Below are 25,878 nucleotides of genomic sequence, written 5' to 3'. Positions count from 1 at the left end.
CGGTCCAAGAAGGCGGCTCACCACCACCTTCTCGAGGGCAATTAGGGATGGGCAATAAATGCTGGCCTCGCCAGCGACGCCCACATCCCGTGAACGAATAATTTTTTTAAAACTCCATTCCCGGTACCCCTTTACCTACCTCTTCTTGCCAATTTATTTGGGGATAGTTAAAATCTCCCGTTATTATTATTCTATGTCCTTTACTCATTTCACATATTTGCTTACATATTTCTTCCTCCACCTCCTTTCCACTATTAGGTGGTCTATAGTTTGGATTCTGTTTCTATCCTTCTGTTAGTTATGTCTCACTTCTCTACTGCCATTATGTTGTCTCTAGTACGGCTACTCCACCTCCTTCTTCCTTCCCTATCCTTTCTGATTATGTTGTAATCTGCAATATTTAGTTGCCAGTCCTGTCCTTTTATGTAGCCACGTTTCAGTTATTCCTACTACATCTGGTTCCTCGCAATGGATAATTGCCTCCAGTTCCCCTGTTTTATTTTGGACGCTGTTTACGTTACTGTACAGGCAGTTTAATTCATCTTTAATAGTTGTTCCGTTTACTTTATTTTTAATAGTCCTTTTAGATTTCTGTTTTATAACAGTATTTGTTCCTTGACTGTTATCTTTATTTCTTACTCTGGTCTGACCTTTACACTCATCTCCTATTTCTTTTATCTTTAAGCTTTTGTTATTGTTACCAGATCCCTCCCCCTATCTTATTAGTTTAAAGCCTTATCTACCACCCTATTTATCCTCTCCGCTCGGCTCTGTTCCCATTCTGGTCCCAGTACTGGTGCCAGTGTCCCAAGAAATGGAACCCCTCCTTCCCATAGCACTCTTTCAGCCACCCATTCACCTTTCCGATCTGCCTATCCCTGGGCCAATTAGCACGTGGCTCGGGCAGTAAACCTGAGATTACCACCCGTGAGGTCCTGCTTTTTAACTTAGTTCCTAGCTTCTGATATTCCCTTACAGGACCTCCTCCTTATTCTTCCTGATATCATTGGTGCCGACATGGACCACGAAAACTGGATCCTCCCCCTCCCTTTCCTAGTTCCTCTCCAGTTGCTCCGAGATATCCTTTACCCTTGCACCAGGTAGGCAACACACCCTCCTGGACTCTCAGCCGCGACTGCAGTTAATGCTATCTATCACCCTGATTATAGAATCCCCATGACTACAACCTTTCTATTCTGATCTCCCCCCCCCCCCCCCCCCCCCTCCCTCCCCCGCCCCAGAACTGGTTCATGCTCCACAGTACCATGGTTAGCATTCTCCCTGCAGCCTTCATCCTTATCCTCACAAGATCAACTACCTCATACCTGTTGCATAGGACCAGTGTCTGCGGGGCCTCCTTCTCTGCCTCCCCCTCCCTTATGTGTCCGAGTATCTCTACCTCGGACCTCAGCTCAAAGACTCTGAGCCAGAGTGTCTCAAGCCAGTGACATTTACTGCAGATGTGGCAATTGGGACAGTCTCGCTGTCTACAAACTCCCACATATTACAGTCCCGACACACAGCCTGTACTGCCATTTCTAGTTTTTATTTAATCAGTAGTTTATTTCTAGGACTAATAGAATCACTTGAGATCTAGATTATATTTAGTAAATGGATTTAGCTTAATTTCAAAATAATTAGTAGTTAATCTTTTTTAAAAAATGTTTATGTTCTTTTTATTTAAGTTTTAAAAGTTAATAGATTAGTTTATAGTTCTTTGGTTTAAATCACTTAGCACCTCCTTCTCCCTAATTCCCACACTCACCAAATTCCCAGTTGAAAGTCCTCACTCTGTTAGCAATTCACTGCATTAGAGGTTCACTCTCTGTCCACTCTCTGTCTTTACCAACCTCTGCACGCAAGCTTCAACAAGCAAAGCACTTAGTTAAAGCAATCACGTACTGACCTCGAAACACATTACACTGTCCTGTGAAAGCAATGAGGCTTTCTCGCCTTCAGATGCCTAGATTCCAATTAGGGCTGACAGATTGGAGTGTTGAGGAGCATTGTGATGTGAACGAACAATGTCTCTGAGCGAGCTGCCGGGCCTCAGCAGGAAGGTTTTGCATTTGAAATTTATTGTTTTCTTAAAAGTAATTCTTGCAGCGACCTCAGCTTTTCCCTGCCGGGATCATTTAAAATATTCATAACTTGTCTAATGTCCAAACGTTCACGTTCTCTTTTTTTTTGTAAACCCGGTCTCTGGTAGACTTGTGCCTCTCTGATTTCACCGTTCGGAGCATTAGATGAGGAATAAACTAGTAAATGTTTAATAATGAAAAAGCCTCAACATAACCGGACTGTTAACTGATCGGGTGCAGTAATTATTCTTTTCATTCGCTCGGCTTTAGATCATGTCGAGGACAGTCCTGAGCAGACGGTTTTGGGGACTGATGGTCGAATATAATTAACTGATTGCTTTCCTAATTTGGAACACGATTAAGAGAAAATATCCAGCACTTTGTACAATTATCTTCCGTTAAATTTCAAAGCACCCTGGTTGACATCAGCAAACTCTGTATAGACTGGTAATGGAACCAGGCACCATCCTAGTCTGTGTGGCCGACCCCCACCCGGCCAGTGCGCTGAGCTGTCGGGGAGGGGAGATTGTGTACCCAAACACCTAACACAGCTCTTGGTTATTCATTTCTCTACCCTGATTCCCACCACTGGGTGGCAGTCTATGTCATGGTTTATCAAATGAAGATTTGAAGAATTTGCATAATTTATGTTTAGATTGCAGTTTCTAAGCATGAAATACTGCTCTATAGAGAAACTGGGAATGAGTCCAGGCAGTGGGAACTGGTGCACTGTTCGACAATGGGGGGGCATCACTGCCAAGTTTGATTCTGATTCTGTCGTCACTCATTTTCCACATATGCACGGTTTCCATCAGGAGTTACTACATCGAGATCAGGAGTGGCCACCCTGGCCTATTTGTTTATTTCCCTTACCCCCAGCGTCCAGGATTAATAGTGTCAACTGATAATGTCTTCACTTGATATCGACAGAGCTGAAGACAGCCCGGGGAACAAAAACCTTTTTTAAATTCAGTCTCGGGATGTGTGCGTTTACTGCCCATCCCTGGTTGCTTTGAGAAGACGGTGGTGAGCCTTCTCCGTGAACCGCTGCAGTCTGTGTTTGTAACAGTTTGATGTAATTTGCTCGGCCTCTTCAGTGGGCAGTTGGTGCGGGACTGGAGTCACATATAGACCCAGACCGGGTAAGGACGGCAAGTTTCCTTCCGTAAAGGGTATTAGTGAACCAGTTGGGTTTTTATGACAATCCAATACCTTCGTGGTCACTTTTACTGAGACCAGATTTTTATTCCCACATTTTTTTCAGCTGAATTCAAATTTGGTCTTGAATTCACTGTTGGATTAGTCCAGGCCGCTGGATTACTGGTCCGGTAACATAACTACTACACTACCGTTCCCTTGCTACTTGACTCACTGCCACATCACATGGTGCACTGATCCAGGCAAAAGGTGTTTGTAAAATCTTTCTCACCTTTCAATCAGTTTACAGCAGAATTTATTGCAGCTTTCACAGGAGTCTGTGTCTCGCAGGCTAAGTGGAGATTGCAGGGCCTGAAACCCAATTACCTCCCGTCAAGATAAATTTGATGGATTTTTGTTAGGCATGGGTATTGAGAGTTACGGAACCAAGGAGGATAAATGGAGTTGTTACAGATCAGCCATGAACTCATTGAATGGCGGAACAGGCTTGAGGGGCTGAATGGCCTACTTTGGATATGCACATGGTGTGTTGAAGCCAGATTTCATTGGGTTTACTCTGCAGTGTTTAGCTGCTTTTTTCACTGGTTGCCTTCACATCTGGCTGCCACATGTGATTGTGTCATTTCCTAGGCCAACGTTGTCCAATAGAAATCACTGATTTGCCATAGGTGTTGCTATGGTGACATTGTTTTAGCCTCATGCACAATTTTAGTAGAAAACACAATCCAGGTAAATGTACTTCACACGTGGATATTTACTGAACAAACATCTCCCATCATTCAGTGACCAAGGGAGTAAAACAGCCACAACGATCAAAAAACACTCTCTGCTTTCCGTCTCACCATCTTACCAATAAACGCACAAAAAGGTTAAAGTTCACATGCGCACGCAGTGCGAACATGAGTATTGACATCACATGACCAACGACGGTGTCTGTTACTCATTTTTTAATTTACTAATCAGAGTTGCAATTCGTCATATCTGGATTTCCAATTAGCCACATGTGGCTAGTGCCCAACATATTGGGACAAGACTGTCCCAGGTTTGTGTATGATGCTAATTGAGGTCTGAGCTGCTCGATACTATTTGCCGGTGAATTTATTTCTTCTGACCACTCAACAATGTGGCTGGTCCACTTGAGTTTCTGGTCAATGACAACCCCCCAGGATAATAATGGTGGGGGGATTTGGCGATGGTAATGCATTGAATATCACGGGGAGAAAAGGAGAGAGAAAGAAAAAAAACAACCAGCATTCTACTCCTGATCGCTGTCCCGTTTCTGGAAGATGGGCGTGTAGGTGTTGGTTGACAGCAGGGTTCAGCTCAGTTGCGATGCTCCTGACACTATCTGAGCTAACACAGGAAGGATGGCCACTTGAAGTGGTGTGGAGCTGTGCTCGAGCAAGAGTCAATGAGCCGAGTCCTGGAGCTCCTCGTGCTGCTATGAATTGGCCGCTGGGAGGCACACGAGAGCAACTCGGGAGTGACTGCCCTTCTTACTCCACTCCACCTCACCTCCCCCGCCCCCTGACCCCTGTCCCCCTGAACTCCCTTGCCCCGAACTCCCCCTCCCGAGAGAAGTGCCTGCCCTGTACTCAGCACCACCCCAAGTCGGTGTGACTGAAGGCTGTAACTCCCCACATGCAGTCAATCACCCCACAGCACCGTGCTATAAACTAACATGCCTGAAACAATTTAGAAATGGGCTGAATCGGCAAGCAAAAAAAAATTATCTGCTAAAATTAAACTTCCTGCTGAATTTGCTGGAATCTACTTTTCTCTCTCCTGAAAGTGCTGACTCTTGCTCGAGCACAGCTCCACGCCACTTCACCAAGTGACCATCCTTCCTGTGTTAGCTCAGATAGTGAGTGTCAGGAGCATCGCAACTGAGCCGAACCCTGCTGTCAACCAACACCTACACGCCCATCTTCCAGTAACGGGACAGCGATCAGGAGTAGAATGCTGGTTGTTTTTTTCTTTCTCTCTCTCCCTCTTTCTCCTCTCTCTTTCCCTCTCGCCCTTTCTCCCCATGACATTCAATACATTACCATCACCAAATCCCCCACCATCAACATCTGGGGGGTTGTCAGTGACCAGAAACTCAAGTGGACCAGCTACACAAATGCATTGGCTACTAGGGGTGGTCAGAGGCTGGGTATTCTGCAGTGAGCAGCTCACCTCCTGACTCCCCAAAGCCTCTCCACCACCTACAAGGCACAAGTCAACAACACTCAAGAAACTCGACACCATCCAGGACAAAGCAGATCACTTGATCAGCAGCCCGTCCACCAACTTAAACATTCACTCCATCGTCACGGCGTCAAAATCCTGGAACTTCCGACCTAACAGCACTGTGGGAGTCCCTTCACCCCGTGGACTGCAGCGGTTCAAGGAGAAGGCTCATCACCACCTTCTCAAGGGCAACTAGGGATGGACAATAAATGCCAACCTTGCCAGCAACGCCCATATCCATAGAATTAATTTCTAAAAATAAACGCGACTTGTATTCCCTTAAGTTTAGACGTTTGAGTGGTGATCTAATCAAGGTATTTAAAATGATAAAGGGATTCGATAGGGTAGTTACAGAGAAACTATTTCCTCTGGTGGGGGAATCCAGAACAAGGGGGCACAATGTTAAAGTTAGCGCTAGGTCATTCAGGAGTGAAGTCAGGAAGCATTTTTTCATTCAAAGGGTAGTGGAAATCTGGAACTCTCTTCCCAAAAGTCTGTGGATGCTGGGGAGCAATTGAAATTTTCAAGACTGAGATTGTCAGCTTTCTGTTGAGTAAGGGTTTTAAGGGATATGGGGCAAAGGTGGGTAAATGGAGTTGAGGTACAGATTAGCCATGTTCTAATTGAATGTTGGAACAGGCTTGAGGGGCTGAATGGCCTCCTCCTCCTCCTGTGCCTCGTTCTTGGAGTAGAAACACTGGCAGAGGGGAACATGAGGGATCTGGAAATGTGAGCATTTCACACATGTTGGGCCATTCATTTCCCACTGATGATACCTGGGTCAGTCCAGAACCCAGTCCAGACCCTACGTGTCTCAGTTAGTTGGTGTGACAGCCAACATCAGCGGTGGGGTGAGTGGGAACCAGCTGTCCACAGCCCCTCCTCAGAGAGTGAATGAATTGCGAGAACAACAACAACTTGCATTTATATAGCGCCTTTAACGTAGTAAAACGTCCCAAGGCGCTTCACAGCAGCGATTATCAGACAAAATTTGACACCGAGCCACATAAGGAGATATTAGGACAGGTGACCAAAAACCTGGTCAAAGAGTTAGGTTTTAAGGAGTGTCTTAAAGGAGGAGAGAGGGGTTTCGGGAGGGAATTCCAGAGCTTAGGGCCTAGGCAGCTGAAGGCATGGCCGCCAATTGTGGGGCAATGGTGGGGGTGCGCAAGGGGCCAGAATTGGAGGAGCGCAGAGATCTCGGAGGGTTGTAGGGCTGGAGGAGGTTACAGAGATAGGGAGGGACGAGGCCTTGGAGGGATTTGAAAACTAGGATGAGAATTTTAAAATCGAGGTGTTGCACCAGAAATAAAGTTTGAAATGCAGCAGCCTGGCCAGAAAAACATTTGAGTACCTACGATATAATCAGCAACAGCCTTGATATGTGCATGTGCAGGAGTTCTCCAGTGAACAAACTCTCAAATATATTTCAGGAGACTATGGAAAGGGAGTAAACAGGCAGATATGTGAGAGGGGGGGGGGGGGGGGGAGAGAATGACCCCTTCATAAGGCGAGGGAAGGGAGAGAGATTCCACTGAGGGGGAGAAGGAAAAAGGAGGACTGTCTTGGTTTAGGGGGGGTAGAGGAGAATAATACAGACTCACTCTTAGGATGGTACATTGGAGCATGAGAGCCAGAGAAAGAAACTATTTACGTGGGGGAGGGGGTAATAGATTGAGCAAGTTGCAAGATGGGTGGGGAGAGATACTTTGTTGGGTGGGGTAAGTCTTTGTGGAAAGGTGCAGAGAAAGATAAGTGAAGAGGAATAAGTGTTCTGTTATCGGGGTGGGAGCATCACTGGTTCTGCTGGGAATGGGACAGTCAGTAGCTGTCAGGGTTTAACAGGCCCAAAATCATAGTGTCACAGTAGGTACAGCACAGGAGGAGGCCGTTCAGCCCATCGTGCCCGTGCCAGCTCTTTGAAAGAGCTATCCAATTAGTCCCATTCCCCTGCTGTTTCCCCATAGCCCTGTAAATTTTTTCCCTTCAAGTATTTATCTACTTCCCTTTTGAAAGTTACTATTGAATCTGCTTCCACCGCCCTTTCAGTCAGTGCATTCCAGATCATTACAACTCGCTGCGTAAAAAAAAAATGTTTCCTCATGTCGCCTCTGGCTCTTTTGCCGATCACCTTAAAGGTCCTCTGGTTACCGACCCTTCTGCCACTGGAAACAGTTTCTCCTTATTTGCTCTATCAAAACCGTTCATGATTTTGAACACCTCTATTAAATCTCCCCTTAGATCTTCTCTGTTCTAATGAGAACAACCCCAGCTTCTCCAGTCTTCACATATCTGAAGTCCCTTATCCCTGGCACCATTCCAGTAAATCTCCTCTACACCCTCTCCAAGGCCTTAACATCCTTCCTAAAGTGTGGTGCCCAGAATTGAACACAATACTTCAGTTGAGGCCTAACCAGTGTTTTATAAATATTTAGTATAACTTCCTTGCTTTTGTACTCTATGCCTCTATTAATAAAGCCCAAGATCCCATATGCTTTTTTAACAGCCTTCTCAACTTCAAAGATTTGTGTATGTGCACCCCCAAGTCTCTCTGTTCCTGCACCCCCTTTAAAATTGTTCCATTTAATTTATTTGCCTCTCCTCATTCTTCCTCCCATAATGCATCACTTCATACTTCTCTGAGTTAAGTTTCACCTTTCGTGTGTCTGCCCGTTTCACCAGTCTGTCTCTGTCCTCCTGAAGTCTGTTACTATCCTCCTCACTGTTTACTACATTTCCGACTTTCGTGTCATCTGTAAACTTTGAAATTGATAGATTAGGTGAATGGGCAAAACTGTGGCAAATGGAATTCAATGTAGACAAATGTGAGGTCATCCACTTTGGATCAAAAAAGGATAGAACAGGGTACTTTCTAAATGGTAAAAAGTTAAAAACAGTTGATGTCCAAAGGGACTTAGGGGTTCAGGTACATAGATCATTGAAGTGTCAGGAACAGGTGCAGAAATTAATCAAGAAGGCAAATGGAATGTTGGCCTTTATATCTAGAGGACTGGAGTACAAGGGGGCAGAAGTTATGCTGCAGCTATACAAAACCCTGGTTAGACCGCACCTGGAGTACTGTGAGCAGTTCTGGGCACCGCACCTTCGGAAGGACATATTGGCCTTGGAGGGAGTGCAGCGTAGGTTTACTAGAATAATACCCAGACTTCAAGGAATAAGTTACGAGGAGAGATTACACAAATTGGGGCTGTATTCTCTGGAGTTTCGAAGGTTAAGGGGTGATCTGATCGAAGTTTATAAGATATTAAGGGGAACAGATAGGGTGGATAGAGAGAAACTATTTCCACTGGTTGGGGATTTTAGGAGTAGGGGGCACAGTCTAAAAATTGGAGCCAGACCTTTTTAGGAGCGAGATTAGAAAACATTTCTACACACAAAGGGTTGTAGAAGTTTGGAACTCTCTTCCGCAAACGGCAACTGATACTAGCTCAATTGCTAAATTTAAATCTGAGATGGATAGCTTTTTGGCAACCAAAGGTATTAAGGGATATGGGCCAAAGGCAAGTATATGGAGTTAGATCACAGATCAGCCATGATCTTATCAAATGGCGGAGCAGGCACGAGGGGCTGAATGGCCTACTCCTGTTCCTATGTTCCTATACCCACCATACTCAAGTCCAGGTCATTAATATACATCAAAAAGAGCAGTGGTCCTAATACTGACCCCTGGGGAATATCACTGTATACTTCACTCCAGTCTGAAAAACAACTGTTTACCGCTACTCTCTGCTTTCTATCCCTTAGACCATTTTACGAGCAATACCATGTGCGATCCACTCATTTATAAAAAAAAAACAAAAATTCCACTTTTCTAAAATAGAACGGAGCCGAATTTCAGTTCAGACGTTTTTAGCTCAGTTGTGGAACTGATATCGTCCCCAAATAGGGTCGCCAACCCTCCAGGACTGCCTGGAATCTCCAGGAATTAAAGACAAATCTCCAGGATACTGTTGTGAGCAACTTCCAGGAAAAAAAAATCATAGGAGCAATAAAAAAATTATGTTTTTAAATAAAATTTCTTTGAATACTTTCATTTACTAATAAAAATATTGGACATGGGAAAAAAAGGCTGTTTGACTGACAGTCAAGAATCATCCAATCGGTAATGAAGAGTCTGTTCACTTTCCAATTGGCCATGGGAAGGCGGGGCGCCACGAGGAGTGACGCGTCGGGCGACCAATGGCAGGAGTGTGGGGGTGGGGTGGTAGGAGGTCATGTGTTGACACCTCCAGGAATACATCCAACCAGAGTTGGCAACCCCTATCCTCAAACTCTTATCGCCCGGAAGGAAACCATCGGCACTCCCTTCATGGTGACGGGAGCCAATGCTGTGGGCCAGAGTTCTTCACAGTGCTGCAACACGTGACTCGGAGATGCTGAGTCAAGGGGTGAGTCAGCTCTACATTCTGAATTGCGAAAGGGGTTAGCTTTCCCTTTTCAGAGAGAGCAGGCTGTTACCAGAGCGGGGGGTGGGGAGAGATTCCCATCCGTGCCAGTGAACGGCTGACCATAGGCTCCCAACACCCAATGTGGGCTCCTAATCTTATCTGGGCTTGTCCAAAAGATGCTGGAACAAGCAGCTTCTCCACGGGGTGGAGACCTGTGAATAAGTTTAACTTTTTTCTCTCCTCATTTTCCTCTCTCGGATTCCCTGCGGAGCACACGTCATCCTTGACCGAGAGGGGCCAATAGTAGCCCCTTGCGTCTGGGCCTCTTCCGGAACCAGCCAAACAGAGTAAAGCAAGAATGGTTTTGGGTGACCAATAATTTACCCCTCCCCTGAGAGAGACGGCCTCACCTCCTTTACACCCCTGCACTTACACGATGCCAGAGGTGAAAAATGGGAACTTGCCCTGTGAGTAGGAATGGATGAATTTAACCAGTTTTGTTGGACTGCCAAGCCTCTGCTCCACCTTCACTTTTAGCTTCAACTGAGTGTGATGCAGAGGAGCCCTAGTAACACTGAAGTCAATGGAGATCAGTGGTTGAAGTCATACTTGGCACAAAGGAAGATGATTATATCATTGGAGGCCTATCATCACAGCCCCAGGACATCGCTGCAGGAGTTCCTCAGGGCAGCATCCTTGGCCCAACTATCTTCAGCTGCTTCATCAATGACCTTCTGACCATCATAAGGTCAGGTTTTTTTTATTAGTTCATGGGATGTGGGCGTTGCTGGCAAGGCCAGCATATATTGCCCCTCCCTAATTGTCCTTGAGAAGGTGGTGGTGAGCCGCCTTATTGAACCGCTGCAGTCCGTGTGGTGAAGGTTCTCCCACAGTGCTGTTGTGTAGGAAGTTCCAGGATTTTGACCCAGCGACGATGGAGGAACGGCGATATATTTCCAAGTCGGGATGGTGTGTGACTTGGAGGGGAACGTGCAGATGGTGTTGTTCCCATGTGCCTGCTGCCCTTGTCCTTCTAGGTGGTAGAGGTTGTGGGTTTGGGAGGTGCTGCAGTGCATCCTGTGGATGGTACACACTGCAGCCACTGTGCGCCGGTGGTGAAGGGAGTGAATGTTTAGGGTGGTGGATAGGGTGCCAATCAAGCGGGCTGCTTTGTCCTGGATGGTGTCGAGCTTCTTGAGTGTTGTTGGAGCTGCACTCATCCAAGCAAGTGGAGAATATTCCATCACACTCCTGACTTGTAGCTTGTAGATGATGGAAAGGCTTTGGGGAGTCAGGAGGTGAGTCACTCGCCGCAGAATACCCAGCCTCTAACCTCTTGTAGCCACAGTATTTATATGGCTGGTCCAGTTAAGTTTCTGGTCAATGTGGGGTTGTTTATTGATGATTGTGCCTCCCTCATTTAACACAAAAAACAGGTTATCTGGTCATTATCACATTGCTGTTTGTGGGATCTTGCTGTGCGCAAATTGACAGCCGTGTTTCCTACATTACAACAGTGACTACACTTCAAAAGTACTTCATTAGCTGTAAAGTGCTTTGGGACATCCGGAGGTTGTGAAAGGCACTATAGAAATCCAAGTCTTTCTTTTTGCACAGTGTTCAGCTCCATTCGTAATTCCTCAGATAATGAAGCAGTCCGTACCCGCATGCATCAAGACCTGGACAACATCCAGGCTTGGGTTGATAACTGGCAAGTAACATTCGTGCCACACAACTGTCAGGCTGTGACCATCTCCAACAAGAGAGAGTCTAACCACCTCCCCTTGACATTGAGTGACATTACCATCGCTGAGTCCCACACCAAAAGCTTGGTCAAAGAGCTAGATCTTAAGAGTGGAGAGAAAGGCGGAGAGGTTTAGGGAGGGAATTCCGGAGTTAGGGCCTAGGCAGCTGAAGGTGTGGCCGTCAATGGTGGAGCAATGGAAATTGGGAATGCACAAGAGGCCAGAATTGGAGGAGCGCAGTGATATCGGAGGGGTGGAGAAGGGTACAGAGATAGGGAGGGGCGAGGCCATGGAGGGATTTGAAAACGGATGAGAATTTTAAAATCGAGGTGTTGCCGAACCTGGAGCCAATGTAAGTCAGCAAGCACAGGGGTGATGGGTGAACGGGACTTGGTGCGAGTTAGGATACGGGCAACAGAGTTTTGGTTGAGTTCAAGTTTACAGAGGGTGCAAGGTGGGAGACTGACCAGGAGAGCAAGGCACAAGTCAGGAGTGTGATGGAATACTCTACACTTGCCTGGATGGCAACAACAACACGCAAGAAGCTCGACACCATCCAGGTCAAAGCAGTCTGCTTGATCGGCAGCCCATTCACTGGCTTAAACATCCACTCCCTCCACCATAAGCGCACGTGGCTGCAGTGTGTAATATCTACAGGACGCACTGCAGCAACTCGCCAAGGCTTCTTTGGCAGCACCTCCCAAACCCAAGACTTCCACCACTTAGAAGAACAAGGGCATGTTCCCCTCCAAGTCATCAAGAACCTTTAACGTAGTAAAACATCCCAAGGCACTTCACAGGAGCGTTATCAGAAAAAAATTGACACTGAGTCACATAAGGAGATATTAGGACAGGTGACCAAAAGCTTGGTCAAAGAGGTAGGTTTTAAGGAACGTCTTAAAGGAGGAGAGAGAGGTGGAGAGGCGAAGGGGTTTAGGGAAGGAATCCAGAGCTTAGGGCCTAGGAAGCTGAAGGCACGGCCGCCAACGGTGGGGCAAAGGAAATTGGGGAGGCATAAGATGCCAGAATTGGAAGAGCGCAGAGATCTCGGAGGGTTGTAGGGCTGGTGGAGGTTACAGAGATAGGGAGGGGCGAGGCCATGGAGGGATTTGAACACAAGGATGAGAATTTTAAAATCGAGGCGTTGCTGGACCGGGAGCTAATGCAGGTCACCGAGCACTGGGGTGATGGGTGAATGGGACTTGGTGCGAGTTAGGATATGGGCAGCAGAGTTTTGCATAAGCTGAAGTTTATGGAGTCCTCGTATACCTCTTACCGCTAAATAACAGTTTGAGCGTACATCTAACAGGCTGCCGGAGAGCTCTTGGTGCACAGTGACGGCTCCTACACACAACAACTGGCTTACTGTGTTCATTCTGTTGAATCACAGAGCTCGTTGCAGAAGCTCCATTTCCTGAAACTTGCTGGAGGAAGCCCAGCTGCATTGTTTAACGCTCAAGGGTTTGATTCACACTTTCCGTTTCAATTCGCATGGGTTCCGAGAGGAAGACACCTGGTGCCTTTTCCCCTTGGGCACTTTTGTTGCCGTATTCTGACAGAGTTTAGAACTCAGAATCTTATGTTCAACTGTCGTAACATTTAGTAATGCTGTCCCTGCCCCAAGATCGGTCGGACCCTGAGAGGCCTCACAACTTCATCTGGCAAATACTATATGGTTCTATGCAATTGCCAAATTTTCCTGATAGTTATTGATATTACTGAAGGATTATTATCCATGGGCCATTAAAACATGACTAAACTACAGTCAGCGTCAGCACAACTTTTTTTTCATTGAATCATACAGCACTGGAGGAGGCCATTCAGCCCATCATGCCTGTGCCAACTCTTTGAAAGAGCTATCCATTTAGTCCCACCCCCCCTCACTCCTTCCCCATAGCCCTGCAAATGTTTCATTTTCAAGTATATATCCAATTCCCTTTTGAAAGTGACTGTTGAATCTGCGTCGACGGTCAGTAATCAGTTAATGCAGGAGTAGAAACTTGCTGAGCCGGGAGAGATCGTTGCTCTCCCTGAAGGTCTTGCGTGGCACAGTTCCCTAGCCGTCAGCAGCCTTCCGGGACATTGCTCGAGTGGCCATTCTTGTGTGAACCTTTGAGGCAGTTTGTGTTGAGAGATATTTAACTGTGGGGGTATCACGGCTGACCCCGCTGTTGTCCTGGACTGATGTTCGCACGTACTCCTGTTGTAGCAGCGGTTGCTGGATATTGATCAGGTGCGAGCTGATTCTCTCTGCCCTTTCCTCCCCTCCCCTCCCCCCAATCCCAACCAGCTGCAGCACCTTGAGAACACTGAAGCCAATTGTATATCCTTCGGTCAGCTCATTCAGCACAGATCATGGATACAACCTCGGGGCCTTGCTATTCAACAACACGAACAACTTGCATTTATATAGCGCCTTTAACGTAGTAAAATGTCCTAAGGCGCTTCACAGGATTGTCATCAGACAAAATTTGACATTGAGCCAGATAAGGAGATATTGGGGCAGGTGCTGGGTCAAAGAAGTAGCTTTGAAGGAGCTTCTTAACGGAGGAGAGAGAGGCGGAGAGGTTTTGGGAGGGAATTCCAGAGCTTAGGGCCTAGGCAGCTGAAGGCACAGCCGCCATTGGTGGAGCGATAAAAATTGGGGTTGCACAAGAGGCCAGAATTGGAGGAGCGCAGAGATCTCGGAGGGTTGTGGGGCTGGAGGAGGTTACAGAGATAGGGAGGGATTTGAAAACAAGGATGAGAATTTTAAAATCGAGGCGTTGCTGGACCGGGAGACAATGTAGATCAGCGAGCACAGGGGTGATGGTGAGCGGGACTTGGTGCCAGTTAGGAGACGGGCAGCAGAGTTTTGGATGAGCTCAAGTGTACGGAGGATGGGAGGCCGGCCAGGAGAGCACTGGAATAGTCGCATGTAGAGGTAACATGAGGGTTTCAACAGCAAATGAGCCGAGGTGGGGGCGGAGACAGGCGATGTTACGAAGGTGGAAGTAGTAGAATGCAGTACCATTACGTGCCAGGGTAAGGGGGGATCTCGATCTCGGTTATTCCACTTGGAACGTATTTTGCCGGAACGTGTTGGCAGTTTTCTCTATCTGTTTGTCCCATTCCTTCCACAGGAGGATAAGCTGAATGCCTTGATGAAAGCGGCAGGAGTCACAGTGGAGCCCTTTTGGCCAGGCTTGTTTGCAAAGGTATTGCACTAGAAAATAAAAGTTACTATTTGACAATCTGTAGAGTGTAACACCATTATAATTGAAACCAAGCTCAGGCAGGGAGTCTCCGTTCCCTCGTGGGGTCAGGGAGCCATGTTCAAAACCAGCCCTGTGACAGTGAAATGGTTTGGGGAGTTCATCACTTTGTTAAAGAATTTCAATGTAGAAAATGATTTTCCTGCCCCTTTTTAGTCCAATAGCACTCAAAAAAACATGGTAGTGATTTTGGAGGATGGTATCAGTGCTGGTTCACGCACCTGGAACTTGAGGCAAAATCATGACTGAGACCTTACAGAGAGCAGTGTATTGGGCTGAGGTTTGAGTACTGTACAGAGAGCAGTGTGTTGAGATTTGAGTACTTTATTTTTATTTATTCTCGGGTTATGGACGAAGGGAATGATGCACAACGTAGCTGTAGTCAGAGGAATGGAGCGTTCTGGGGAGGCATTGTATGGCTCTATACAGATATAGGGAGAAGCTAGGCCGTGAAGGGATTTAAACACACGGATGGGAATTTTAAATTGGAGATGTTGGTGGACTGGGAACCAACATAGGTCAGTGAGCACAGGGGTGATGGGTGAACAGGACTTGGCGTGAGTTAGGATACGGGCAGCAGAGTTTTGGATGAGCTGAAGTTTATGCAGGGTGGGAGATGGGAGGCCGGCCAGTTGAGCATTGGAATAGTCGAATCTGGAGGTAATATAGGCATGGATGGGGATTTCAGCAGCAGATGGACTGAGGCAGGGGCGAGGTTACGGAGGTGAAAGTAGGCAGCGTTGGTGATGGAGAGAATATGGGGTCGGAAGCTCATCTCGGGGTCAAATAGGGCAACCTGAAACAGTGGCCAGGGAGGGCGACGGAATCAATGGCAAAGGTACAGAGTTTCTTACGGGGCAATGACAATGACTTCGATCTTCCCAATGTTTAACTGGAGGAAATTGCAGCTCAACTAAGACTGGATGTTGGACAAGCAGCCTGACAGTGGAGGGATCGAGAGAGGTGGTGGGGAGGTAGGGCTGGGTGTCATGTGGAAGCTGACCCCATATGTGGCCAAAGGGCAGCTTGTAGATGAGGCAGAGGAGGGGGCCAAGGACAGATCCTTGGGGGACCCCAGAAGTAACCGTGCAGGGATGGAAAGAGGAGCCATTGCTGGAGTTGCTCTGGCTACGATTGGACAGGTAAGAGTGGAGCCAAGCAAGGGTCGCCCACCTGAGCTGGACAACAGAGGAGAGGCGTTGGAGGAGGATGGTGTGGTCCACCATGTCAAATACTGCCCACATGCCAAGAACAAATATAAAATATCTCAGAAGGTTCCTTGGGGCAGTAGCTCTCAGGAGGCTGCGTGATGATTTGATTGTAGTATAGAGGGAGTAACAGTTCTGGTCTCCATATTACGAAAAGGATCTCGAGGCACTGGAGAAGGTGCAAAAAAAGATGATTATCAGATTGGAGAGGTGAGAACTATCAGGAAATACCAAACAGTCTGGGGCTCCTTTCTCTAGAAAAGAGAAGGCTGAGGGGTGACCTGATAGAGGTCTTTAAAATTAAGAAGGGGTTTGATAGGGTAGATGTAGAGAAAATGCTTCCACTTGTGGGGAGTCCAAAACTAGGGGCCATAAATATGAGATAGTCACTAATAAATCCAATAGGGAATTCAGGAGAAACTTCTTGACCCAGACAGTGGTGAGACTGTGGAACTCGCTACCACAAGGAGTAGTTGAGACGACTAGCGCAGATGCATTTAAGGGGAATCTAGATAAGTACAGGAGGGAGAAAGGAATAGAAGGACATGCTGATATGTTTAGATGAAGTGGGGAGGGAGGAGGCTTGTGTGGACCATAAATAACCATCAGAATGGACCAGTTGGGTCGAATAGCCTGTTTCTGTGCTGTACATTCTATCTAATTCTATGTAACACACCAAAGGTTCCTGGAGGGAGTAACACGCTGGAGGCTCCCTGATGGACTAACTCTAGTTCAGAGGGAGCAATGGTGCGGAGGATTCCGAATGAGTTGGATTGTCCAAAGTGGGATCCCATTTTGTCAGAATTGATTTAATTGGGTCTCGCTGTAATTCTTGTGCTTGTATTTTACCCACAGGCCCTGAGTAATGTGAACATTGGCAGCCTGATCTGTAACATTGGTGCTGGGAGTCCTGTGCCCCTGGGTGTTTCCACCGCTGGAGGAATGGCTGCAGCTGCCGGAGCACCTGTGGCAGCTGAAGGTAAGTCTATGCCTGGAACGCAGTTTACGGAAACCATTTAAGCTACTTTATTGCAGAGAAATGTTAACCGTGGGTTTCGGCCGTGGCTCAGTGGGTTTGCACTCTCACCTCTCAGTCAGAAGGTGGTGGGTTCGAGTCCCACTCCAGAGACTTGAGCACGTAATCCAGGCCGACACTCCAATGCAGTACTGAGGGAGTGCTGCGCTGTTGGAGATGCCATCTTTCAGATGAGACGTTAAACCGAGGCCTCGTCTGCCCTCCCAGGTGGATGTAAAAGATCCCACAGCCACTATTGGAAGAAGAACAGGGGAGTTCTCCCTGGTGTCCTGGGCCAATATTTATCCCTCAACCAACATCACTAAAAACAGATTATCTGGTCGTTACCATATTGCTGATTGTGGAACCTTGTAAATTGGCTACTGCGTTTCCTACATTACAACAGTGACTACACTTGGGATGAGGTCCTGCGGTCAGAGTTTCAGGAGCTAGGGAGGTAGTTAAAAAACAGGATCTCAAAGGAACTAATCTCTGGATTACTCCCAGTGCCACACGCTAGTGAGGACAGAAATAGGAAGATAAGGCAGGTTAATGCGTAGCTGGAGACATGGTGCAGGAGGGAGGGCTTCGGATTCTTGGGGCATTGGGACCAATTCTGGGGCAGGTGGGACCTGTTCAAGACGGACGGATTGCACCTCAATAGGGCTGGGACCGATGTCCTCGAGGGGGGATTCAGCAGTGCTGTGAGGGAGGGTTTAAATTAATTTGGCAGGAGGATAGGCACCAGGATGTAGCATTAGGAAGGAGAAACAAGGTGCACAAAGGATTGGGAGAGACAGATAGCACAAGAATAACAAATAGAACAGTATTGGGTGGGATTAGACTGAGAGAGAATACGAGAAGGTCGAAGATTGGTTTACAGTGCATGTGTGTAAACGCATGAAGTGTGGTAAATAAGGTTGGTGAGCTGCAGGCGCAATTAGCCACATGGGAATATGATGTCGTGGCAATAACGGAGACCTGGCTCAAAAAAGGGCAGGATTGGGCACTAAATATTCCTGGATACAAGGTGTTCAGGAAAGATAGGGAAGGGAAAAAAGGAGAGGGGTGGCAGTATTGATTAAGGAGAATATTGCAGTGCTGGAGAGAGAGGATGTCCTTGAGGGGTCAAGGGCAGAATCTATTTGGATAGAGTTAAGAAACAATAGAGGTGTCATTACACTACTGGGTGTATTCTATAGGCCACCAACTGTGGGAAGGATATAGAGAAGCAAATTTGCAGGGAAATTACAGAGAGGTGCAAGAACTATAGAGTAGTGATAATGGGGGACTTCAACTATTCCAATACAGACTGGGATAGTAATAGTGTAAAGGGGGGAAGGAATTTCTGAAGTGTGTTCAGGAGAACTTTCTTGATCAGTATGTTTCTGGCCCAATGAGGAAGGAGGCATTGCTGGATCTGGTTCTGGGGAATGAGGTGGGTCAAGTGGAGCAAGTGTCAGTGGGGGAACATTTAAGGAGCAGCGATCATAGTATCATAAGGTTTAGATTAGTTATGGAAAAGGACAAGGAGTAATCTAGAGTAAAAATACTTAATTGGAGGAGGGCCAATTTCAGTGGGTTGAGAACGGATTTGGCCCGGGTAAATCGGAATCAAAGATTGGCCGGCAAAACTGTAATCGAACAATCGGCGGACTTTAAAGAGGAGATGGTTTGGGTACAGTCCAGGTATATTCCCACGAGGGAGAAAGGTAGGGCAACTAAAGCCAGAGCTCCCTGGATGACAAAAGGGAAAGAAAGTAAGATGAAGCAGGAAAAGGGGCCGTATGACAGATGTCAGGTTGATAATACAAGTGAGAACCAGGCTGAATATAGAAAGTACAGAGGAGAAGTGAAAAAGGAAATAAGATGGGCAAAGAGAGAGTATGAGAATAGACTGGCGGTTAACATAAAAGGGAATCCAAAAGTCTTCTATCGGCATATAAATAATAAACGGGTGTAAGAGGAGGGGTGAGGCCGATTAGGGACCAAAAAGGAGATCTACAAATGGAGGCAGAGGGGATTGCTGAGGTACTAAATGAGTACTTTGTATCAGTCTTTACCAAGGAAGAAGATGCTGCCAAAGTCACAGTAAAAGAGGAAGTAGTTGAGTTACTGAATGGGCTAAAAATTGATAAAGAGGAGGTACTAGAAAGGCTAGCTGTACTTAAAGTAGATAAGTCACCCAGTCTGGATGGGATGCATCCTAGGTTGCTGAGGGAAATAAGGATGGAAATCGCGGAGGTGCTGGCCATAATCTTCCAAACATCCTGAGAAACGGGGGTGGTGCCAGAGGACTGGAGAATTGCAAATGTTACACCCTTGTTCAAAAAAGGGTGTAAGGATAAACCCAGCAACTACAGGCCGGTCAGTTTAACCTCGGTGGTGGGGAAGCTTTTAGAAATGATAATCCGAGACAGAATTAGCAGTCACTTGGACAAGTGTGGATTAATAAAGGAAAGTCAGCACGGATTTGTTAAAGGCTAATCGTGTTTAACTAACTTGATAGAGTTTTTTGATGAGGTATCAGAGAGGGTTGATGAGGGCAATGCAGTTGATGTGGTGTATATGAACTTTCAAAAGGCATTTGATAAAGTGCCGCATAATAGGCTTGTCAGCAAAATTGAAGCCCGTGGGATAAAAGGGGCAGTGGCAGCATGGATACAAAATTGGCTAAGTGACAGGAAACAGAGAGTAGTGATGAACGGTTGTTTTTCGGTCTGGAGGGAGGTGTACAGTGGTGTTCCCCAGGGGTCGGTGCTGGGACCACTACTTTTCTTGATATATATTAATGACTTGGACTTGGGTGTACAGGGCATAATTTCAAAATTTGCAGATGACACAAAACTTGGAAGTGTAGTAAACAGTGAGGAGGATAGTGATAGACTTCAAGAGGACATAGACAGGCTGGTGGCATGGGCGGACACGTGGCAGATGAGATTTAACGAGAGAAGTGCGAAGTGATACATTTCAGTAGGAAGAACGAGGAGAGGCAATATAAACTAAATGATACAATTCTAAAGGGGGTGCAGGAACAGAGAGACCTGGGGGTATATGTACACAAATCTTTGAAGATGGCAGGATAGGTTAGAAAGAGGTTAAAAAAGCATATGGGATCCTGGGTTTTATAAATAGAGACACAAAAGCAAGGAAATTATGTTGAACCTTTATAAAACACTGGTTCGGCCACGACTATAGTATTGTGTCCAATTCTGGCACCGCACTTTAGGAAAGATGTGAAGGCCTTAGAGAGGGTGCAGAAGAGATTTACTAGAATGATTCCAGGGATGAGGGACTTTAGTTACGTGGATAGATTGGAGAAGCTGGGGTTGTTCTCCTTGGAACAGAGAAAGTTGCAAGGAAATTTGATAGAGGTATTCAAAATCATGAAGGGTTTAGATAAAGTAAATAAAGAGAAACTGTTTCCGTTTGCGGAAGGGTCGAGAACCAGAGGACACAGATTTAAGGTGATTGGCAAAGGAACCAAAGGCGACATGAGGAAAAATTTTTTTACGCAGCGAGCAGTTCTGATCTGGAAAGCGCTGCCTGAAAGGGTGGTGGAAGCAGATTCAATCGTGGCTTACAAAAAGGAATTGGATAAATAATTGAAGGGAAAAGATTTACAGGGCTACGGGGGAATGGGACTAACTGGATTGCTCTTCCAAAGAGCTGGCACTGGCTCGATGGGCCGAATGGCCTCCTTCTGTGCTCTAAACATTCTATGATTCTATTCAAAAGTACTTCATTGGATGTAAGGCGCTTTGGGACGTCCTGAGGTTGTGAAAGGCGCTGTAGAAATGCAAGTTTTTTCTTTACAATGGCCATTCATTGTAGTACCACAAGCTGAATTGCCCGCTTGTATCAGGCGGTTGGCCCTTTTAAGAGGCAAATCGGGAGTCCAATGACGTACCAGCCATTTTAGGACAGATGTGGGCGGGGCCTACACGGCGCAGGCTCTGCCCAGTTACAGCTGGAGTCCAGGCGAAGAGAAGCCCGGAAGTCTGTTCTTGTGGGGCCAGGAGGAGCAGGGGGGCTCACCCTGTATCCACCTGGTGCTGATGTCACACCGTGACCAATCCTCCCCAGACCCTACCGATTTCCGGGCCTCCCGGTGTTGTGCTGCCCCAGGGCGCCCCGTTCCCCCCCCCACTCCTCCCCGCAGCACACGCGAGGGTTCAATGATGAGGCCTCAGCCCTTAAAATGGACGGGGACCTGTCTGTATTATCGACACACTCTGCCAGTCAGCCGCCCCGTGGTCAAGCTCGTGCCCTCAGTGTGCTTATTTGAGAGGCGTTTCGCCCAAACCTTTCGAAAGGCTAATGCCAGTGACCAAAGAGAACAGTTAGCAACAGAAACACTGCTGGCTGGTGTGGTGGGAGCTGACTCTCTGCCTTTAAGAGGGAGCTGGACCAGTTCCTGACTGGGGCAGAGATCACCTCATATAGAAGACAAGTGTCTTTACAGATAACACTTGGTCTGTGTGATCTCCTGGACTGGTTTCGATCACCCTTGGGGGTCGGAGAATAATTTTCCAGAGTTTTTATTTTCTCTTATTGGCTCTTTTTTTCTCTGATTTTTTGCCTATCGCAGAAGATCACATTGTGGGGGTGAGGGGGGGTGGAGAAGGGGAGAGAGAGTGTGGGACGTGCCTGGTCGGGATGTGAGTGTGGGGCAGGCTTGATGGACCAGCTGGTCTTTTCCTGCACGTCAACTTCGCACGTTCGTATGAATCGCGACTTAGCAACCATGGTGCTGTTTACCCAAACGTGACCTCTGTTTCATCCCCACAGCTGAAGAAAAGAAAGGCGAAATTAAGGAGGAATCAGAGGAGTCTGACGAAGACATGGGCTTTGGGCTCTTCGATGATTAGTCTGTGCCCTCCTGGCAAGAAACGCTGGTTTACTGAAGAGATTCCTCCCCAAATGAAGAGTGACCCCCAAATCAAGCCAAGCCGAGGCTCACAAGGTGGATGGAGAACGTGGCAAGTGTACGCAGTCGGTCGAAACGAAGCACTTTCTGGACAACTGCCCTAGGTGTCTAGTAGGAATCCATGGTTCATTCAACTAAATTCCTCTGGACCAGTGTTCCCGGTTGAGACCCATGCTACATTTGACTAGACGCTGTACTGGTAACGTTGAGCTTATTCCCAATGGCGATCGTGCCAACTATCTACATCGGCCCAATTCGGCTTGGCTGGGATTGCGAGTTGATTCTTCCTGTCCCTGCATGCGCCCTTTGCACTTTGACCTGCTGTAACGCGTACCCTCTGACATCAACTTCCGCAGAGCGAATGCAATAACTTCCTCCCCCTGTGAACGTAATGGTGGAGGCTGGGACACTGGAGATTTTAGATCGGGGTGGGGAGAGGGGGAAGCAGGGAGAAATGCCCTCATCTTGCATTCCCCCCCCCCCGCCTTTGAAATGCACTGATCAGAAGTAGGAGAAATTGGGGCATTATAAAATTGCACCATTTTATTATAAATTATGTTGCTGGAGCTTAAATACAGTGTTATTTTTCTCCAGATCTGAAAATAATTTATAATAGTTATATAAGATGGCTGTTACGAAATATTCTATGGCTGTCCATTTAGGAATATTGCACTGAGGAAACCTGTTTTATGCATAATATTGAAACATATACTTGCACCTGTACATAGGGGAGCGAGGGAGACTGGACTTGACAAGAGATGGAGTGATAGACCTCTGCACTCTTTTACTGCACCTTGCTCTAACTGTTATAACTTTCACTGTGGTCTGATTTCACATCTTAAAGGGGCACCATCGCCTAGTAAAGCATCTTGCAGGACACTCGTGCCAGATTTTTAAAAGCTCCTTGCAGCACCTGGTCCGAGCTGACTAGACTTGCAGCTTTTCAAGGAGTTGAGCCCGTACCAAAAAAAAACTCTGTGAAATAGTGACAGTGGCCCCTTTAAAGGGGGAAACTCCGTGATATAGTGACTGGTCCCTTTAAATTGGGAAACTCCGTGATATAGTGACTGGTCCCTTTAAATTGGGAAACTCCGTGATATAGTGACTGGTCCCTTTAAATTGGGGAAACTCCAAGATATAGTGACAGAAGTCCCTTTAAAGTGGGAAAATTATTTTCTTTTAAAAATCAGTAACTCAATATTCAATACTTTGGTTAAAGAAATCACTGTAATATTTTCAATTGTTTTCGTTGTCTCCTGCATGTAACATGTCCAAACATTTGCTTAAATGATGTGTTTGGAAATGTTTGCTATCCTCTACTACAACTGGGCGTGAAAATAAAGGCTGCAATTCCTTTAACTGAGTCATGCTTCTGGTCTCAGTAAAACATGGTGTCAATGGCCTCTTGTAACCTTTTTATTCAGAATGGAGAATCGTCTCATTTTGTGACTGATATCTTTTAGCCGGGTTTGGAGGTGCTGCCGATTCCCTAGTTTCAGCATGCCTTTCAACAGCAACAACTTGCATTTATATAGCGCCTTTAAAGTAGTAAAACATCCCAAGGCACTTCACAGGAGCGATTGTCAAACAAAAATTTGACACCGAGCCACATAAGGAGATATTAGGACAGGTGACCAAAAGCTTGGTCAAAGAGGTAGGTTTTAAGGAGCGTCTTAAAGGAGGAGAGAGAGGCGGAGAGGTTTAGGGAGGGAATTCCAGAGCTTAGGGCCCAGGCAGCTGAAGGCACGGCCGCCAATGGTGGAGCGATGAAAATCGGGGATGTGCAAGAGGCCAGAATTGGAGGAGCGCAGAGATCTTGGAGGGTTGTAGTGCTGGAGGAGGTTACAGAGATAGAGAGGGGGCGAGGCCTTGGAGGGAATTGAAAACAAGGATGAGAATTTTAAAATCGAGGCGTTCCTGGACCGGGAGCCAATGTAGGTCAGCGAGCACAGTGGGTGATGGGTGAATGGGACTTGGTGCGAGTTAGGATATGGGCAGCAGAGTTTTGGATGAGCCCAAGTTTATGGAGGGTGGAAGATGGGAGGCCGGCCAGGAGAGGATTGGAATAGTCAAGTCTAGAGGTAACAAAGGCACGGATGAGGGTTTCAGCAGCAGATGAGCTGAGGCAGGGGCGGAGACAAACGATGTTACGGAGGTGGAAGTAGGTGGCCTTGCTGATGGAACGGATATGTGAGGAGAGCATTGGAATAGTCCAATTTTTTTCCTGCAATTAATAAATCGCGACCCCCCCGCCTCAAAATCATGATCCCAAAGCACTAACAAGCACTTAATTCCTGAATATCGCGGCTTCTGTTGCTTTGGCTGAAGAGCGCCAAGAAACTGGGGCAGACCCAATGTCCATGTAACCAGTGAAAGCCCTCAATTAACACTGTGGGCTTCATAGGATCTCAATTGGAGGGAATAAATCTAAAACTTGGGCGTTCTCACTGCCTATCCAAGCCTTTGGATTGCGAGGCTTCTGTACGTCCTGCTTCTTCAGTATTTAGTCTATTTAAAACAAACAATAAAGTTTAAATTCCACGAGTGAGCAGGTGCAAATACAGGAATGTACTCGGGTTGAAGACTGCACTGGTAGCGGGGTTCGATCGAAGAGCAGCGGGAGCGAGCTGAGCGGAGAGATTAGTGCTTTGGGGGGTGGGGGCTTGCACTGTGAGAGGAGGGGGAAGATAAAGAAAGACAACACACATATCAAAACAGAAAATGCTGGTAACACTCAGCAATTCAGGCAGCAGCTGTGGAGAGAGAAACAGAGTTAATGTTTCAAGTCCAGGACCTGATACCTGATCAAACACGCAAAGGGAAACAGAAAGCAATGAAGGTGAACAAAGTAAAAGAGACAAACGGAAATCCCATCGGAGAGAAGAGCAAGGTGGGGCATTCCTGGAAGAGAAGAGGCCGTGAATTAAACACTGAAAACAAAAAGTAAAATACGGCAGATGCTGGAAATCTGAAATTAAAAACAGAAAATGCTGGAAAACACTCAGCAGGTCGGGCAGCATCCGTGGAGAGAGAAACAAGAATTAATTTTTCAGGTCGATGAACTTTCATCAAGGCAACGAGGGATTGGAGGGAAGGAACTCTGGAGAGCAAAGCAGGAGAGATGATGAGGAACCCCAGCTGAGATGGAAGATGGCAGGAGAAGCGGCATTGAACGGACTGGGAAAAAGAGAACCTGGAGAAAGTAAGACTGAAAAGAAAACATTGAAAAGAAACGAGAAATGAAACTAATTATTTATAAAAGAGAGAAGGGGAGGAGATAAAATTTACATAAAGAGCGGAAATGAGCGAATGCTGCGAAGCTGTTCTGTGCGGTGGGTTAAAAATAGCCTGGCTACAGTTGTGTACTGTTCATGGGATATGGTCAATCCTGGAGGGTCCTGCCTCGCGAGGCTGTTTTTTGTGCAATGACTGATTATCAATGTATCAGAACCGGTGAGATTTACTCAACAGTAAATGTCCCGACGGAAAGGGGGAATTTCATTTCCATCTACCTATCCTAATTTCTTTTTCAAGACGTGAGTGGTGTCGGCAAGCCTGTATTTATTGCCCATCCCTAGTTGCCCTGACAACCGAGCGGCTTGCTAAGCCACTTCAGAAGGCATTAGGAGGCAACCACATCGTCTGAGATGGAGTCACGTGTAGGGGGGGGGTGGTGGGGGTTTTTTTTGCAATTGATTGAGGCAGCCTTCATGGTCAATATATCAGGTGCAGCCCGCCAATCACACACACACCAGTTATTGGAGGGGGGGTTTTTTTTGCAACAGAAAACAGGAAACAACTTTGCTCTAATCCTTCATGTCATGCAGCATTTTGTGGTGTGAGCTA

General features: G+C 46.7%; 1 protein-coding gene across 1 annotated transcript in view; it reads left to right on the top strand.

Moving 5' to 3' along the window:
* LOC137335081 (large ribosomal subunit protein P1-like) overlaps positions 1–23,391 on the top strand; it is a 34,027-nt gene extending 10,636 nt beyond the window's left edge. The window contains exons 2-4 of the mRNA XM_068000186.1: positions 14,748–14,822; positions 16,943–17,066; positions 21,894–23,391. Of these exons, the coding sequence (XP_067856287.1) occupies positions 14,748–14,822; positions 16,943–17,066; positions 21,894–21,973 (279 nt within the window). The 3' untranslated portion in view covers positions 21,974–23,391. The remainder of the gene's footprint in view (positions 1–14,747; positions 14,823–16,942; positions 17,067–21,893) is intronic.
* Positions 23,392–25,878: the final 2,487 nt, after the last annotated feature.

This window comes from Heptranchias perlo, chromosome 19 (assembly GCF_035084215.1).
Source record: "Heptranchias perlo isolate sHepPer1 chromosome 19, sHepPer1.hap1, whole genome shotgun sequence".
NCBI classification, from domain to species: domain Eukaryota; kingdom Metazoa; phylum Chordata; class Chondrichthyes; order Hexanchiformes; family Hexanchidae; genus Heptranchias; species Heptranchias perlo.
The sequence above is the reverse complement of the archived record's forward strand: the minus strand, read 5'-3'. Positions and strand labels throughout refer to the sequence as shown.